Source organism: Ictalurus furcatus, chromosome 20 (genome assembly GCF_023375685.1).
Source record: "Ictalurus furcatus strain D&B chromosome 20, Billie_1.0, whole genome shotgun sequence".
NCBI lineage: Eukaryota > Metazoa > Chordata > Actinopteri > Siluriformes > Ictaluridae > Ictalurus > Ictalurus furcatus.
This window is the reverse complement of record NC_071274.1, coordinates 19,839,532-19,854,318: the sequence shown is the minus strand read 5'-3', so window position 1 is coordinate 19,854,318 and position 14,787 is coordinate 19,839,532. Positions and strand designations below refer to the sequence as shown.

Here is a 14,787-nt window from a genome sequence, read left to right as displayed (position 1 = left end):
AATTAGAATGGGCTCAGTAATATCTAATTCACTGCTGCCTTTACATTGTCAGCTATGCTGAGGATTTCTACATCAAAGATTACACAAGACTTTGACGCCCTTGACAAGAGATTGGGCCAGGCTCATTGTTCACATTAACATTCAAGTTTCTTCCTCATATCATCTTAGGGAGTTTTTTTCTCACCACCGTCGCCACCGGCTTCATCAATAGGGATATATTCACACACTTAAAATCTGTATCCTGTGTTTATATGTCTCTGTAAAGCTGCTTTGAGACAATGAATGTTGTTAAAAGCGCTATACAAATAATTGTATAATAGTAATAGTTATCTAGCAAATGCACTTGAGATGATTTGATCATTGTAAATATGGCTCACAATGGATAATAAATGGGAATTGTTCCTTAATATTCCAAATGCTTCACTCAGAATGTAATATAATGTTGTTGTTTTTTCTAGAACTGATAATTACACATCTGTTACCATATTTGTATGTATGTATGTACATTTGAGGTGTTATAAAAATGTATAATTGTTGTTTTTTTTTTTTTAAAAAAGATAGAACTGTAGAAGCATAACACAAACTTTATTGTAATCAACAAACCAATGTCATATTCCATAGATAGATAGATAGATAGATAGATAGATAGATAGATAGATAGATAGATAGATATTATAGTATATTCCCAATGATATATACAATATATATACACATTTTTAGTACACCTGGGTGACAAGGAACAGGAATTTTTTAGGAACAAGTTGTTTGGGAGGGTTTCATGATAAAAGCCTCTACACCAGGGGTGTCAAACTCATTTTAGTTCAGGGGCCACATACAGCATAATTAGATGTCAGGTGGGCCGGGCCTGTAAAACCATAGCATAAGTACCTATAAATAACAATAAGTCCCTTTCCCTTTGTTTTCGTGCAAAGAAGTACAAGTACGTTAGGAAAATCTTTATATTTAATGAAATATCCTTTTACAAAATATATCATGAACAACCTCAGATTTTTGTGCAATTTGCTTCTGATTATCATTTAGATGTGTGCATTACAACTGCACACAGTGTTTGTACAAATGTAAAAAACTTTAAGTCACAGGTATTTGGAACTGAAAAACATAGTATTGCACTCCATTTTTCTTGGAAAACTACACTCTGGATCCACTTTTCTCCTTTTTGACAAAGACATTTTGGCTAATGAGGGTGTGGGGGCGAGTAGCAAATAGGTTAGACTACACCGTAATAACAAACAGCAGAAGGCACATTGCTGCCATCTGCTGTTCGGTCTGAGTCCCCGAATTGTGCCGCGTCTCCTACCCTGACTTAAACAGTGCGCCTCTAGCGGATAATTTAGGAATAGCATTTTATTAAAAAATTTCCAGTTCGTGTCTTTTATGCATTTTCTTCATTTTCAAAATTCATCCTGCGGGCCGGATTGAACCCCCTAGCATGCCGGTTTTGGCCCGCGGGCCGTACATCTGACACCCCTGCTCTACACTCATCCAAAAACAAACTCAAGCGTCTTCAGTTTGCCAGACACTACTGGACCTTCAGATGGGATCGGGTTCTATGCTCAGATGAAACCAAAATAGAGCATTTTGGTAATAAACACCAGAGGTGGTTTTGGAGCACACAGAGAGGTAGCCATATGGAAAAGTACCTCATGCCCATGGTTAACTATAGTGGTAGATCTTTAATGTTTTGGGGCTGTTTTCCTGCCATAGGACCTGGATATTTTTGTTAGGATACAAATGGGCTGTGGTTGGATCTTGCAGCAGGACAATGATCCAAAACATACATCATAATCAACACAAAAATGGTTTACTGACCACAAAAATCAAGGTCCTGCCATGGCCATCCCAGTCCCCTGACTTGAAACCCATAGACAACCTGTGGGGTGAACTGAAGAGGAGAGTCCACCAGTATGGACCTCGAAATTTGTAGGATCTGGAGAACTTCTGTATGGAGGAATGGTCTCAGATATCTTGCCATGTATTCTCCAACCTCATCAGGCGTTATAGGAGAAGACTCAGAGCTGTTATCTTGGCAAAGGGAGGTAACACAAAGTATTGACTAAAAGTTTGTCAATAATTGTTGCAAACTCGAGTTGTGTTTGCAATTGTTTGATATCCATGAGAGTATTTTTGTGATTTTTTTTTTAAACAAAAGGTTAAAGACAATTTTTCCTAGGCTTCTTTGCTCATATTTACCAAGGGTGCCAATTTTATTGGAGGGCACTGTAGATGTACTTATCAATCTTTAAGGGGAAATGTGGGACACTGTGTTCTAACCGATATGTAAGGATTAACACATGACTAACCGTGCTGTTTTAATAAAAAATAATTGAATAAGCGCCAGCTTCTTAAATTTTCAGTCCCACCAACATCACGTCCTTCAATTCTGTGCAAGACAGAACTGCACTGGCTTTCTGAAACAAAAACAAAAACACACCACGGATCAATCACAGTGTAGATTACAGCATGTGCTGAGGTAGACATTTTGTAGAAGGTTAAGAACCCTTAATTACGCAATAAACTCTTTTAAAAAACTCTTGAAGAGCCAGTGAAGTTTTATTGCTTTTATACATTGATAGCTGAGGAAGAAGGGAGGAAGAATGAAGTCTTTTTCCCTCAAAAATTGTCAAATCAATAATATGAATCTTCTCTATAACATTATTTTTTAATTACGCAAAATTCAAAAGACATAATTAAAGAATTTTAACATAGTCTAAAATTATTTCAAATACTATAAAGCGCTATAAGTGTATACTAATGACTCATTCCTATAGCAAAGTTAAATATTATTTCTGTGTTCACATGGGTTCTTTATTGCAGGAATCTGTAGAATCTGTTGTAATGAAAAGTAAAGGATTGAGAAAATATCAGTAGAAGTGATATTTGTAACAGTGACACAACCAGAAATTACCGGAACTTCTCAATATTCATAGTGTTCATCTAAATGTCTTATTTCTTTAGTAGACCAAAAGGAAACAATGAAAGAACCCAATAATTTTGAGGCATAAGCCATTTCAAAGGGATCTAGGTCACCTAATTTATGTCTGTCTCCAACAACGATATGTAATCATTTCTTCCTCTTACATGATCTCTTAAAGGGGACCTAATATGCAAAATTCACTTTTACATGGCGTTTGAATATAAATGTGTGTCGGCAGTGTGTGTACACAACCACCCTATAATGGTAAAAATCCACACACTAATTTTTTTATATTTTCCATAAATCATAAACAGTGTCTCAAAATGAGTCGTTCGCGTTTTCTGTGGAACAGGCCCCGCCCACAACTGGTGACGGACTCTGACCTATTAGCATGGATCCTCCTCTGAGCGAGCTGCACACAGTGAGCCGGGTTTTCCGGCTGGAGCAGCTATAGGGATAAGAAGAACGTCTCAGCTTCGTAAGCTTTGAACATGAGAGTCTTCGTGTACTCCCGGCATCAGAGCCACTGAAGATGTAGTGGAGAAGTTTTATTTTTGATGGAAACTTAAATTCGTATATGGTTGTTGGAATCATTTGACACCAGACTGCTTTGTGAACGAGGGTCAATACAAAGCAGGATTTGCTGAAAACTTGATTCTCAAGAATGGATCAGTACCAACTGTTCATGATCCGGCTTCATATCCAGAAGACGCAAGTATTGCACTTTATATGTTGTGAATGTTTGTAAATCGCTTTTCCAAATGTGCTTGTTAGAAAAGTCCACGGCTAATGCGGCTAATGTTACGAGTGTCTCTGATTGTATTAAGTACATGATCATCTTTAAATAAGAGAATCAATTTAAATATCTGTAAAACTGCAGAACAACATCATAACCTAAATGTGTTCAACATGTTCTACAAGAAAGAATAAGTGTGTGTTGGCACTCACATGGTGTCATCACCGCTAGAAACTGATGTGACGCTAGTCACGAATGTTGCTGTGGGTGAGAAATAACAACAGTTAGAAATGTGTTAAGAAGAACAATTGCACTAATTTTCTCAAACATGTCCATCTGATGCTACCTGAACTGTGCTTCGAGCCAGATCTGTTTAAAACATAAAAGAAAAAGTCAGAAAGTAAAACTTGACCATTTAAAATGTTTTCCTTCATACATATACATAGGGGCATTTTCCAGTCCCCATCTGCTAGCTAACTCTTGATTAGCTCTTACATTTGGAAGTCAAGAGACCCCTAGTTTGAGATCCCCTGTGTAGAGAATGTGTAGAGAACCCTGGAAAGGTCACTAAAAGATTCATTGTTTTCTTGTGCACAGTGTAGTAATCCATGTGCAGTTTCATTTAATGTGGCTACAGGATTATGATCAATGTGTAAGGTTTAGCTATTTTGTTCATGCTTAATTTGCTATTTCAAACTCACAGTTTAATATACAATTTAATTTAATAAACTCACATCACAGACTCATAAAAAATACATTATAAAATGGTCAGTGCATTTAAGCTCGTATGACATGAGAAAGTAGAACTAGCAAGATAATATCTCATGTACTGGTCAAAATATCCAATAACAGGGTGTTGGTTTTGTACATTAAGAACACATTCTTATTTGAATAAGTTAATAAATATAGAAAATCTGTAAAACTGCAGAGGACAACAGCATGCCTAAATAAAATGGAGCTTTCCTACTTACGTGTAAGTACTGACATGGTGAGTGGTTGTAGTCACTGCTGTAGTCACTGCTGTAGTCACATCTAAGAAAAAGAAAAATAATCAGTGTGATTTTCATTTGTTAAAGTAGAGGTCAGTGTATGTGATAATACCTGGAGGTGGATCACCGACACTGATGTGAACAGGAACCTGCAGATCTCCTGCACTGCACCAGTACCAGCCAGCATCACTCTTCTTCAGTCCCCTCATCTGCACACTGAAGGATCTTCTCCCATCATCACTGACCTGCACTGCTGACTTCTGGGATGTGGCAGTCCTCCCCATATTGTTGCAGCGGCTGTCTATAAATCTGCACCACTGCTTCTGTGTATTCTGATACGCAGTGCTGTAGAGACACTGGACTGTGACGCTGCCTCCTTCCTCACCACTCACGCTGCTCTCCATCACAGACAGATCAGGATCTGAGCACAAATATAGAGTCAGTTATGTATGATTACGCTTTAGCAACATTACAACACTGCTAAATTCACTAATTATTTGCTGATTGTAACTTAATACCTGATTTCACTGTGATATAAAGTATTTCTGTAACATCTGGATAGAATATTCCATCTATCTCTACAACACAATAGTACGTTCCAGTGTTTTCTGTCTGGAGATTATTCATAGTCACAGTAAAGAGACTCTCCGCTGGGTTATCAGTCACTGTCACTTTCCCCTGTGTCTCATTGGCATACGCCTGAATTTTGCAGTAATTGTATGCTGCAGAAGCGTCAAAGCACCAGTATTTCTTATGTTGTATATATGTCCTATCATAACGACACGGGATGGTGACAGATGCTCCAGTTTTAAAACTAAACTGCCTCCATGCCTGACTGGCAACACCTGCACACAGAACAGAAAAACACTACTATTACTCAGTGAAAATAAAATATTTGATACTTGATAATACAAGATATTACTGATGATGGATAAATTAGTTCAATGCGTTAGGTTTTTGATGTATCAATGATTTATTCTGCACAAGAATGTAAAATAGGATAGAAGAGTGCATGAGAAATGTACTTACTGGAAGTGAAGAGAATAAAAATGAAAAAGCAGCTCATGTTAGATTTGTTCTGATGTTGAATAAAATGTGAGAGTTTTCTTGCGTCCTGCTTCTCTGAGAAGTTGTCGCTGTGTCTGTAGCAGCTCAAGCAGTTCCTCTTCCTGCTAACTGTACTATGTGGTCTAAAACCCCAGTGTGTCTTAATTTAGTGACTGCTTTTTTCTCTTATTAATGTCATTAGAGAAAACAAGAGAAGCTGACAAAGGAACAAGTTTTTATAGCTACAGTAACAGGAATCATTCCATACCTTGCAATGCAGACAGGTTATAAACAGTGTCATAAACTCTTAGCTAAATAAGTTCAAATGTTCGCTGCCATTTTACATTTTACACTAACTTCATCTTATATGAGGAAAAAACACCACATGTTGCTGTGTAAAGTCTGTATCTTTGTTAGTATTTCAGTCATATATGACGAACCTGGAAGGACCACATAATTTAAAGAATACTTTGATTTTATTTATTTATTTTTTGTTAGATGTGCAGTGCCTTCCACTAATATTGGCACCCTTGGTAAATATGAGCAAAGCAGGCTGACTGACAGACACACAGCTACTTCAGCGTGAGTGAGTCCCTGATTAAAGTAAAAACAAATTTGTTCATCCATGATCTTGGGGGATTGCGCTAAGCTTTTACTTCATCCAGAACAATAAAACATGTTGTTTAAACAATAATAGTAATAATACATGATCGCTTAAGTAACAATCTATTTACAGTGGTGCTTGACATTTTCTGCATTTCTGCATAAGTATGATAGACTTACTAATTCGGTGCTGCCTGCTTTCAGACAGTGTGGTTTGGCAGAGCATGTTGACTGGACTAGTTCAGGTGGTATTTCAGGCTAGAATTGTTTCAGTGGCATGCACGTTTCTTATTGCAGATAGTGCAATAGACTTTGATCTTATTTAGAGTTTGCTCATCTTCTTGCATCCTGCTCATCACTAAGCAACTGCATGCAATGTAAGATGACGCACAGGTCTGGGGCAGGGTATGGTGTGTGAAAAATAATGAATTAAAACTGTATTGTGTGTTGACCCAGGTCGCCTTTGTTTTATGTTGCATTTCGTTTTAAGATCTAAAACTATTTAGTATCAGATATACACAAAAACAGAAGAAATCCAGACGGGGCAAATACTTTTTCACAGCACTGTACATACATACATTTCAGAAAAGAAATGGCATGTACTGTAAACTTTGCTAGTGTCGACATATTATCTAAAGCTGATGAGCCATGGCTGTTTCCCCTAGTGCCTGGTGGTTAGTGTAAATATGGACACTCTAGTTTGGGAGCACAATATAATGATCATGCTTTATTCAGAAGTAGCCACGACTTAACCATCTTGTTCCCTCATGTTACTAAGTCCAGGTGGAGAATCTAATTTTAATTTTGCCAAGGCAGCCATGAAGCCAGACTGTAACAGATTCAGTGCGATCAGTGAGGAGGGAAGTAATGTAGTGGGGTCCTTTAAAGGCTACACATGTAAGGGTGTGATCATGGGCATGAGGTGAGAACGTTCCTATTAATACTGAGCAAAGAACTGAGCAAACAGGAAAACCTCACTAGTTCTGAAAGAAACCACCCTGCAGTCCTGAAGAAAAGGAAGAAGAACATACTCACGGCTAGTCACAGTTTACGTGTCATAGACTTTCAGCAGGAAATGGCTTTATTTTGATTGGGCTTTGAAATAGAACTTTTACATTTTATATTTTGTACGTTTTATTTGTGCAAAAATAAAGAAGATAAAAAACCTCAAGTAAATGTACTTCACAGTATCATTAAGTACTTTCATTTAATTAGAATAAAAAAAGTGTCATTACAGTGAATAATGTACTTAAGTACTGTAACCGTAGTACATGTAGTACGTTACTTCCCACCGCTGGTGCACATTATTATGAACAATTAAATGACATCACTATTACATTTTTCTTTCCTATAGATATGGTACCCAGTACATTTCAAACAAAACATTTCTGAAACAATTTAGTATAAGATACACAAAAATAGAAGAAATCAGGATGGGGCAAATACATTTTCACAGCACTGTGTGTGTGTGTGTGTGTGTGTGTGTGTAGAGTGTGAGAGACACAGAGATTTTTTTTTTAATCACACATCTATTACTAGCAAACCACACTGCTGTAGATTGTCTCATCACCAACATCTTTTGGAGACTTCTAGAACAGGATATGAATAAAGACTAATCAGAGTCTCAAAATAAAACCAGTCCCTGTTTGATTAGTCAGTAAAATAGTTATTATGGATTTATACACTTAGTTTCTTAGCTTGGATTGTACTGGAATACACTTCATTTAAAGGAATTTACTCACAGTTTTATTCTTGGAAGCGATTTTTACAAAGCTGTAGGTCACGTCCTGCTCATTATCTGTTGATGCTGAAGCCTGCGGATGTAAGAAATTGCTTTGTTAAATCTTCAATAATAATTAATAAATGTTTATTAATAATAATCCACTTAATAACATAATCCATATAACAACAACAACAACAATGCTGCTACTACCACTACTACTACTACTAATAATAATAATAATAATTAGTAGCGGTATTAGTATTAGTATTATTATTATTAGTAGTAGTAGTAGTAGGAAATGTATGTAGAAATGGACCAATGGAATGCCGTCTTACCTCTGGCTTTGAAACAGCCACAGAGCTGTATATAACAGAGTCTTCAGCTGTAAAAGTGCACTGTTTCACACACACACATAGACACACACACACACACACACACACAAACACACACACACACACACACACACACACACACACACAAAAAGCAATTATATTACTCAAACACAGGTTAGAACATTACAGTACACAAACAACTGTGTTACATGCTTTAAAATAAAGACGAACCTGCTCCAGGTTCCTTTGTTCTGATTTCTTCTTTCTTGACTTGAAAGCAATTGAGCTGTATGATCCCTCACTCTCAGCCTGAACAGATGAAATGATTGTGATGACAACAGTTCATTAAAAGTGCTAAAAGGTACTAAAGGTACTAAAATAAAGATAACATGATTTTGGACTGCATTAAGTCACAAATCAAACGCAGTACTAACTGTGTGAACTGTGGTGTCATTGCTCCTGTCTCTGGTCCTGATTTGATTCTCTGCTTCAGGAAGTTAGAAAGAGGGAATAAAGCAAATTTACTCACCTGAATTCAATTATATTCAAATAAGGGAACAGATACTCACATGTTAATAAAAATACTACTACTACTACTACTACTACTACTACTACTACTAATAATAATAATAATAATATTCTAACCCCTCTGCCACCAGTGAGCACCCTCACCTAAATTTTAGAGACTCTTCTTCAGTTGTTACACTCATATCATGTCTCGAGGCTACATAAAGCACATGGTCACATACACTGACTGCGAAGTCTTGCCACTTGTTACCATTCATGTAAGTTCTGAGCTGTTATACTGTATTTGCCTATCATGTATGACCCTTGGCTTATTTTTCCTTATTCCTCTGTCTTGTCCATTTTAAATTATATAGTAGAACATCAACTAGCACGAACCTGCTGCTACCAAAAATGCACAAATGGCAAATGAATGACACACCAGGGACACTTACTGTACTTCCTTCTTAGCACGCAGACGATGATGACCAGTATGACCAGTAGCAAAATAACGGCCACCAGGTACCAGTAGATCGGGGTCTCATGCTCACTATAGACACACATTTGTTAGTACAGACTGGCTGAATCAATGGCAGTGCAGAATATTCATTAATTCATTTAATCAATCATTCCTCTCCAGTAGCCAAATCATCCTACTGGCATGTTTTTGAGAGGTGGGAGAACATGAACAGACTGTAGTCAGACCTCAGGTTCAAACCAGGGACCCTAAAGCTGTGAAGCAGTAGTGATACCTGCTAGCACCACCATACTGCACAATGCACATTATTATAATGAAGTATAGCAATTTTAGATAGATAGACAGATGCAGTGGTGGCTTAGTATTTAAAGCTCTTGGTTACTGCTAGAAAGGCCATGGCTTAGCGGTCAAGGCTTTGGGTTATTAATCAGAATGTCAGAGTTCAAGCCCCAGCACTTCCAAGCCAGTGCTGTCACTGCCCTTGAGCTAACCCTCTCTACTCCAGGGGTGCTGAGGCTGGCTGGCCCTGTGCTCTGATCCCAACTTCCTGGCAGGCTGGCGTATGCAAAGAAAAGAATTTCACTGTGCTGTAATGTATTTGTGACCAATAAAGACTCATGATACTGCAGAGGACAACAGCATGCCTAAATAAAATGGAGCTTTCCTACTTACGTGTAAGTACTGACATGGTGAGTGGCTGTAGTCAGTCCTGTAGTCACAACTAAGAAAAAGAAAAATAATCAGTGTGATTTTCATTTGTTAAAGTAGAGGTCAGTGTATGTGATAATACCTGGAGGTGGATCACCGACACTGATGTGAACAGGAACCTGCAGATCTCCTGCACTGCACCAGTACCAGCCAGCATCACTCTTCTTCAGTCCACTCATCTGCACACTGAAGGATCTTCTCGCATCATCACTGAGGTTCACTGCTGACTTCTGGAATGTGGCAGTCCTCCTAAATGTGTGGCACACCTTGTCTATAAATCTGCACCACTGCTTCTGTGTATTCTGATACGCAGCGCTGTAGAGACACTGGACTGTGACGCTGCCTCCTTCCTCACCACTCACTCTGCTCTCCATCACAGACAGATCAGGATCTGAGCACAAATATAGAGTCAGTTATGTATGATTAATCTTTAGCAACATTAGAGCACTGCTAAATTCACTAATTATTTGCAGATTTTAACTTAATACCTGATTTCACTGTGATATGAAGTTTTTCTGTAACATCTGGATAGAATATTCCACTTATCTCTACAGCACACCAGTACGTTCCAGTGTTTTCTGTCTGGAGATTATTCATAGTCACAGTAAAGAGACTCTCAGCTGGGTTATCAGTCACTGTCACTTTCCCCTGTGTCTCATTGGCATATGCCTGAATTTTGCAGTAATTGTATGCTTCAGAAGCGTCATAGCACCAGTATTTCTTATGTTGTATATATGTCCTATCATAATGACACGGGATGGTGACAGATGCTCCAGTTTTAAAACTAAACTGCCTCCATGCCTGACTGGCAACACCTGCACACAGAACAGAAAAACACTACTATTACTCAGTGAAAATAAAATATTTGATACTTGATAATACAAGATATTACTGATGATGGATAAATCAGTTCAATGCGTTAGGTTTTTGATGTATCAATAGTTTATTCTGCACAAGAATGTAAAATAGGATAGAAGAGTGCATGAGAAATGTACTTACTGGAAATGAAGAGATTAAAAATGAAAAAGCAGCTCATGTTAGATTTGTTCTGATGTTGAATAAAATGTGAGAGTTTTCTTGCGTCCTGCTTCTCTGAGAAGTTGTCGCTGTGTCTGTAGCAGCTCAAGCAGTTCCTCTTCCTGCTAACTGTACTATGTGGTCTAAAACCCCAGTGTGTCTTAATTTAGTGACTGCTTTTTTCTCTTATTAATGTCATTAGAGAAAACAAGAGAAGCTGACAAAGGAACAAGTTTTTATAGCTACAGTAACAGGAATCATTCCATACCTTGCAATGCAGACAGGTTATAAACAGTGTCATAAACTCTTAGCTAAATAAGTTCAAATGTTCGCTGCCATTTTACATTTTACACTAACTTCATCTTATATGGGGAAAAAAACACCACACGTTGCTGTGTAAAGTCCGTATCTTTGTTAGTATTTCAGTCATATATGACGAACCTGGAAGGACCACATCATTTAAAGAATACTTTGATTTTATTTATTTATTTATTGTTAGATGTGCAGTGCCTTCCACTAATATTGGCACCCTTGGTAAATATGAGCAAAGCAGAGAACGTATGTTTTTATAGCTGCTATAACAGGAACAAACATTATTCCATGCCTTGCAATGCAGACACGTGGTATACACAGTAGAGCGTTTCTGGTTTTATTCATTCGTGTCAGTCTAAGTTAAGGTTTGCACCACACTGTCAGAGCCATAAATAAGTTCATAAATATGTTCATTGCCATTTTACATTGTTTATAAATGATGTGTCTGACTTCTTCTTATGGGGAAAAAACCCACCACATGTTGCGTGTAACGTCCGGCCCTGTGAAAAGCTCTGTGAAATTTTTCTTTAAAATGAATGACTGTTAAACTCATAGAACTCGATATGTCTGTATCCTTGTCAGAATTTAGTCATATATGGAGAACCTGGAAGGACCATGTCATTTAAAGCAGTGGGGGGCAAACCACGGCCCTCCAGGCACTTTCATCCGACCCACGAGACGGTTTTTAAATGTATTAAATATCATCAGGGGCGTCGTCATCATTTCCGAATGTGGGGGGGGGGGGGGGGGGGTAGAATTTCAAGGGTATTCTTTTTTTCTGACCTTGTTCTAATCGATGGGTTTTTATCTCTTCTTGCTCTTAACTGGCTTAACCCTCTTACCCCTAAGTTCCCACAGTATTATGTCCCATAACCCTATATTCCCCAGAGAAACAGCACGCCAACCCTGAGTTCCTGGGCCAAAATCAACATTTTAATTTTAACATTTTTAGGCCTTGAAACAACTTATAATAATGTATTTGTGTGATATTACTTTGAAAATGAAGCAGTTCGGTGTTTTTAATAAACTTAGAGCACAATTCTTAATTAGAGAAATTCCAAAAAAATGCTAGCTAAAATCCTTATACTCATTTAGAAGTACCATACGAGCATCAGCGTGGTCAATGCCTTTGAATAAATTCAAGTAAATAATAAATAAATCAATGCATTTTAGCACCAAAAGTCAAGTTTCTGGTGATAATCAGACCAGCAGGTGGTGTTTTCACGAATGCACAGAGATGGTCAGGTTATGACTCCAGACCCCTGCAGTGTCAGTCGCACTGGTTGATGCTGAAGATGAAGACGGATCAGGGTCTGAATCAGTAGAGTTTGCGTCTCTATCAGTTTCGGATTCGGTTTAAACATCGCCTGAACTTTCACTGCTGTCACTATCTAGAATCCTCGCTCTCGCCTGTGTAACTGTGTATGTTTTCTTTTTTTCCCACTGTTTTAGATGTACCTGTGATCACTGTAGGTGTAACTTTAGCTGGAACATGATTAGCTTTTCGCTTTGGCATTTTTAGTTCACTTCTACTAGTACACCAATATTCACGCTTGGATCTTCATCGTAATGCTGGCGTAATGTCATAATCACGTCCTGACGTCATGACGTCATCAACCTTCCGGGTTAAAAAATAATAATTAAATAAGTAAGGAATCATAGCAGAGTAATGCCGGTACACCGGCCTTACCGGGATAACGTTTACACTGTAAATCCTCTATATCAGCCTTACAGGGATTTGGCATAGACGACCAAGCCGGTATATCGTCCTTACGGGAATAGATCAGAGACGAGCAAGCCGGTTGTTCGGCCATACGGGGTAAAAGGGTTAATATGGAATTTATGATTCTGTACTTGTATGTCATATTGTATATTTCACTGTATTAAATATTGCAAATTGTTTTTAGTGTACATTCTATTGCACATACATAACACACAGTATATAATATATACCTGTATATTCACACACTACTTTATATTATATTACTTTATATTGATATACTTTCTATTCTATTCAATTTTATTTTCTGTTATTGGTATGTTCCTATCCTGCCTTGCCAACCTGCCTGTTTCTTGTTCAATCTATTGACAATACGGTAAAACATTAGATCAATAATGAAAGAGAACCCTATAAGTTAAGACCTATATCAGAAGGTTAATGCATACCACTTAATAACTGTTAATATTTTTAAATACTACATATCCATGATACTATGGATGATTTTGTTTCAGTTCTCTCCCTTTTCTATTGAATTATATACAGTAATGTAAAAAAGGCAGGGTTACACTACAAAAGAATATGTGGACGTTTGTGCGGGATTGTGGGTAGACTAATATTACCATCAAATCTCACTGATTATTCATCAGTGGAAATAGGCAGCGTTTAAAAAGAAATATGTAGCAAATTGTTCATCATTGTGCAACACGGGTTGGGGGTTCGAGTCCCGTCATGGCCCTGTTGAAACACATTCTCAGTGGAGTTTGCATGTTCAGCCCGTGCTGAGGGGTTTCCTCCCCCGGTCCAAAGACATGCATGGTAGGCTGATTAGCATGTCCAAAGTGTCCGTAGTGTATGAATGGGTGTGTGAATGGGTATATGATTGTGCCCTGCAATGGATTGGCACCCCATCCAGAGTGTATCCCACCTTGTGCCCAATGCTCCATGGGATATGCTCCAGGCTCCCCGAAACCCTGTATGATAAGCGGTATTGAAGATGGATGGATGGAATACCACATGCCAAAAGAACTTACACTTACACTGTTTAACTCAGTAAAAAAGGAGTGAATGTTTTTTTTTTTTTTTTTTTTTGCTGCTTTGAACTCATCGTGACCTCTGAGCGCTCAGCACGGGTGTGAGCATGTTTGTGACACGTGACACGAGTGACCAGTTGTCATGGCAAAGTCAGTTCACGTTCACTCATTCACTATTCCTTATATAGCAAATGACATTTGCGTCACTATATGGAATTGAAAAAGAACGAAAATGAGTGAGCAAATTCAGACTAAATACAATGGATTTTATCGTACACGTATAGAAGATACACAAATTGGCCGTGGGCAGTGAAAAAGTGCAGGGGACGAATGTACTTTTTATTAAAAGTGTGGGGGACACGTCCACCTGCGGATTCTACACCCCTGAATATCATTACATTTCAGTTAGTTTGGAGTTTGTTCCAAAATGACTCATTTTATGCAGTATAAGCAGGCCCAATAGATGGTGCTGTAGCCTGCAGTTCTTGTATATTACGGTATATTCAGTCAGAATTAGAATGGGCTCAGTAATATCTAATTCACTGCTGCCTTTATATTGTCAGCTATGCTGAGGATTTCTACATCAAAGATTACACAAGACTTTGACGCCCTTAGGGAGTTTTTTCCTCACCACCGTCTCCACCGGCTTCAT

The 14,787-nt window shown here is 38.0% G+C and overlaps 2 protein-coding genes and 1 long non-coding RNA gene across 3 annotated transcripts; all 3 read right to left on the bottom strand.

The window, feature by feature from the left end:
• Positions 1-1,844: 1,844 nt before the first annotated feature.
• On the bottom strand, positions 1,845-4,709 carry LOC128624066 (uncharacterized). The gene is made up of 4 exons (XR_008388715.1): positions 4,643-4,709; positions 4,018-4,040; positions 3,884-3,932; positions 1,845-2,429 (listed from the first exon to the last, which is right to left on the bottom strand). It is a non-coding gene; the product is annotated as an uncharacterized LOC128624066 (long non-coding RNA).
• A 19-nt stretch (positions 4,710-4,728) lies between these two features.
• Positions 4,729-5,988, bottom strand: LOC128624065 (polymeric immunoglobulin receptor-like). The gene is made up of 3 exons (XM_053651346.1): positions 5,690-5,988; positions 5,179-5,505; positions 4,729-5,081 (listed from the first exon to the last, which is right to left on the bottom strand). The coding sequence occupies exons 1-3, from the start codon at positions 5,724-5,726 to the stop codon at positions 4,735-4,737; spliced, it is 711 nt and encodes a 236-aa protein (XP_053507321.1). The 5' UTR covers positions 5,727-5,988; the 3' UTR covers positions 4,729-4,734.
• Positions 5,989-7,088: 1,100 nt separating this feature from the next.
• LOC128624043 (CMRF35-like molecule 8) lies at positions 7,089-14,787 on the bottom strand. Its single transcript, XM_053651323.1, has 10 exons — positions 14,767-14,787; positions 10,544-10,892; positions 10,138-10,446; positions 10,020-10,068; positions 9,325-9,419; positions 8,800-8,852; positions 8,597-8,674; positions 8,369-8,428; positions 8,053-8,124; positions 7,089-7,899 (listed from the first exon to the last, which is right to left on the bottom strand). Exons 1-10 carry the CDS (start codon positions 14,785-14,787, stop codon positions 7,846-7,848), a joined length of 1,140 nt encoding a protein of 379 aa, XP_053507298.1. The 3' UTR covers positions 7,089-7,845.

Excerpts from the sequence above, each read along its gene's own strand:
- LOC128624065 (XM_053651346.1), bottom strand. The coding sequence starts at position 5,726 with ATGAGCTGCTTTTTCATTTTTATTCTCTTCACTTCCA. Across the intron at positions 5,506-5,689 it reads TTTTATTCTCTTCACTTCCA|GTGTTGCCAGTCAGGCATGG; the intron begins GTAAGTACATTT and ends TTCTGTGTGCAG. Across the intron at positions 5,082-5,178 it reads TTATATCACAGTGAAATCAG|ATCCTGATCTGTCTGTGATG; the intron begins GTATTAAGTTAC and ends ATTTGTGCTCAG.
- LOC128624043 (XM_053651323.1), bottom strand. The coding sequence starts at position 14,787 with ATGAAGCCGGTGGAGACGGTG. Across the intron at positions 9,420-10,019 it reads CACCATGTCAGTACTTACAC|TGAGCATGAGACCCCGATCT; the intron begins GTAAGTAGGAAA and ends GTGTGTCTATAG. Across the intron at positions 7,900-8,052 it reads TCGCTTCCAAGAATAAAACT|AAGTCTCCAAAAGATGTTGG; the intron begins GTGAGTAAATTC and ends ATCCTGTTCTAG.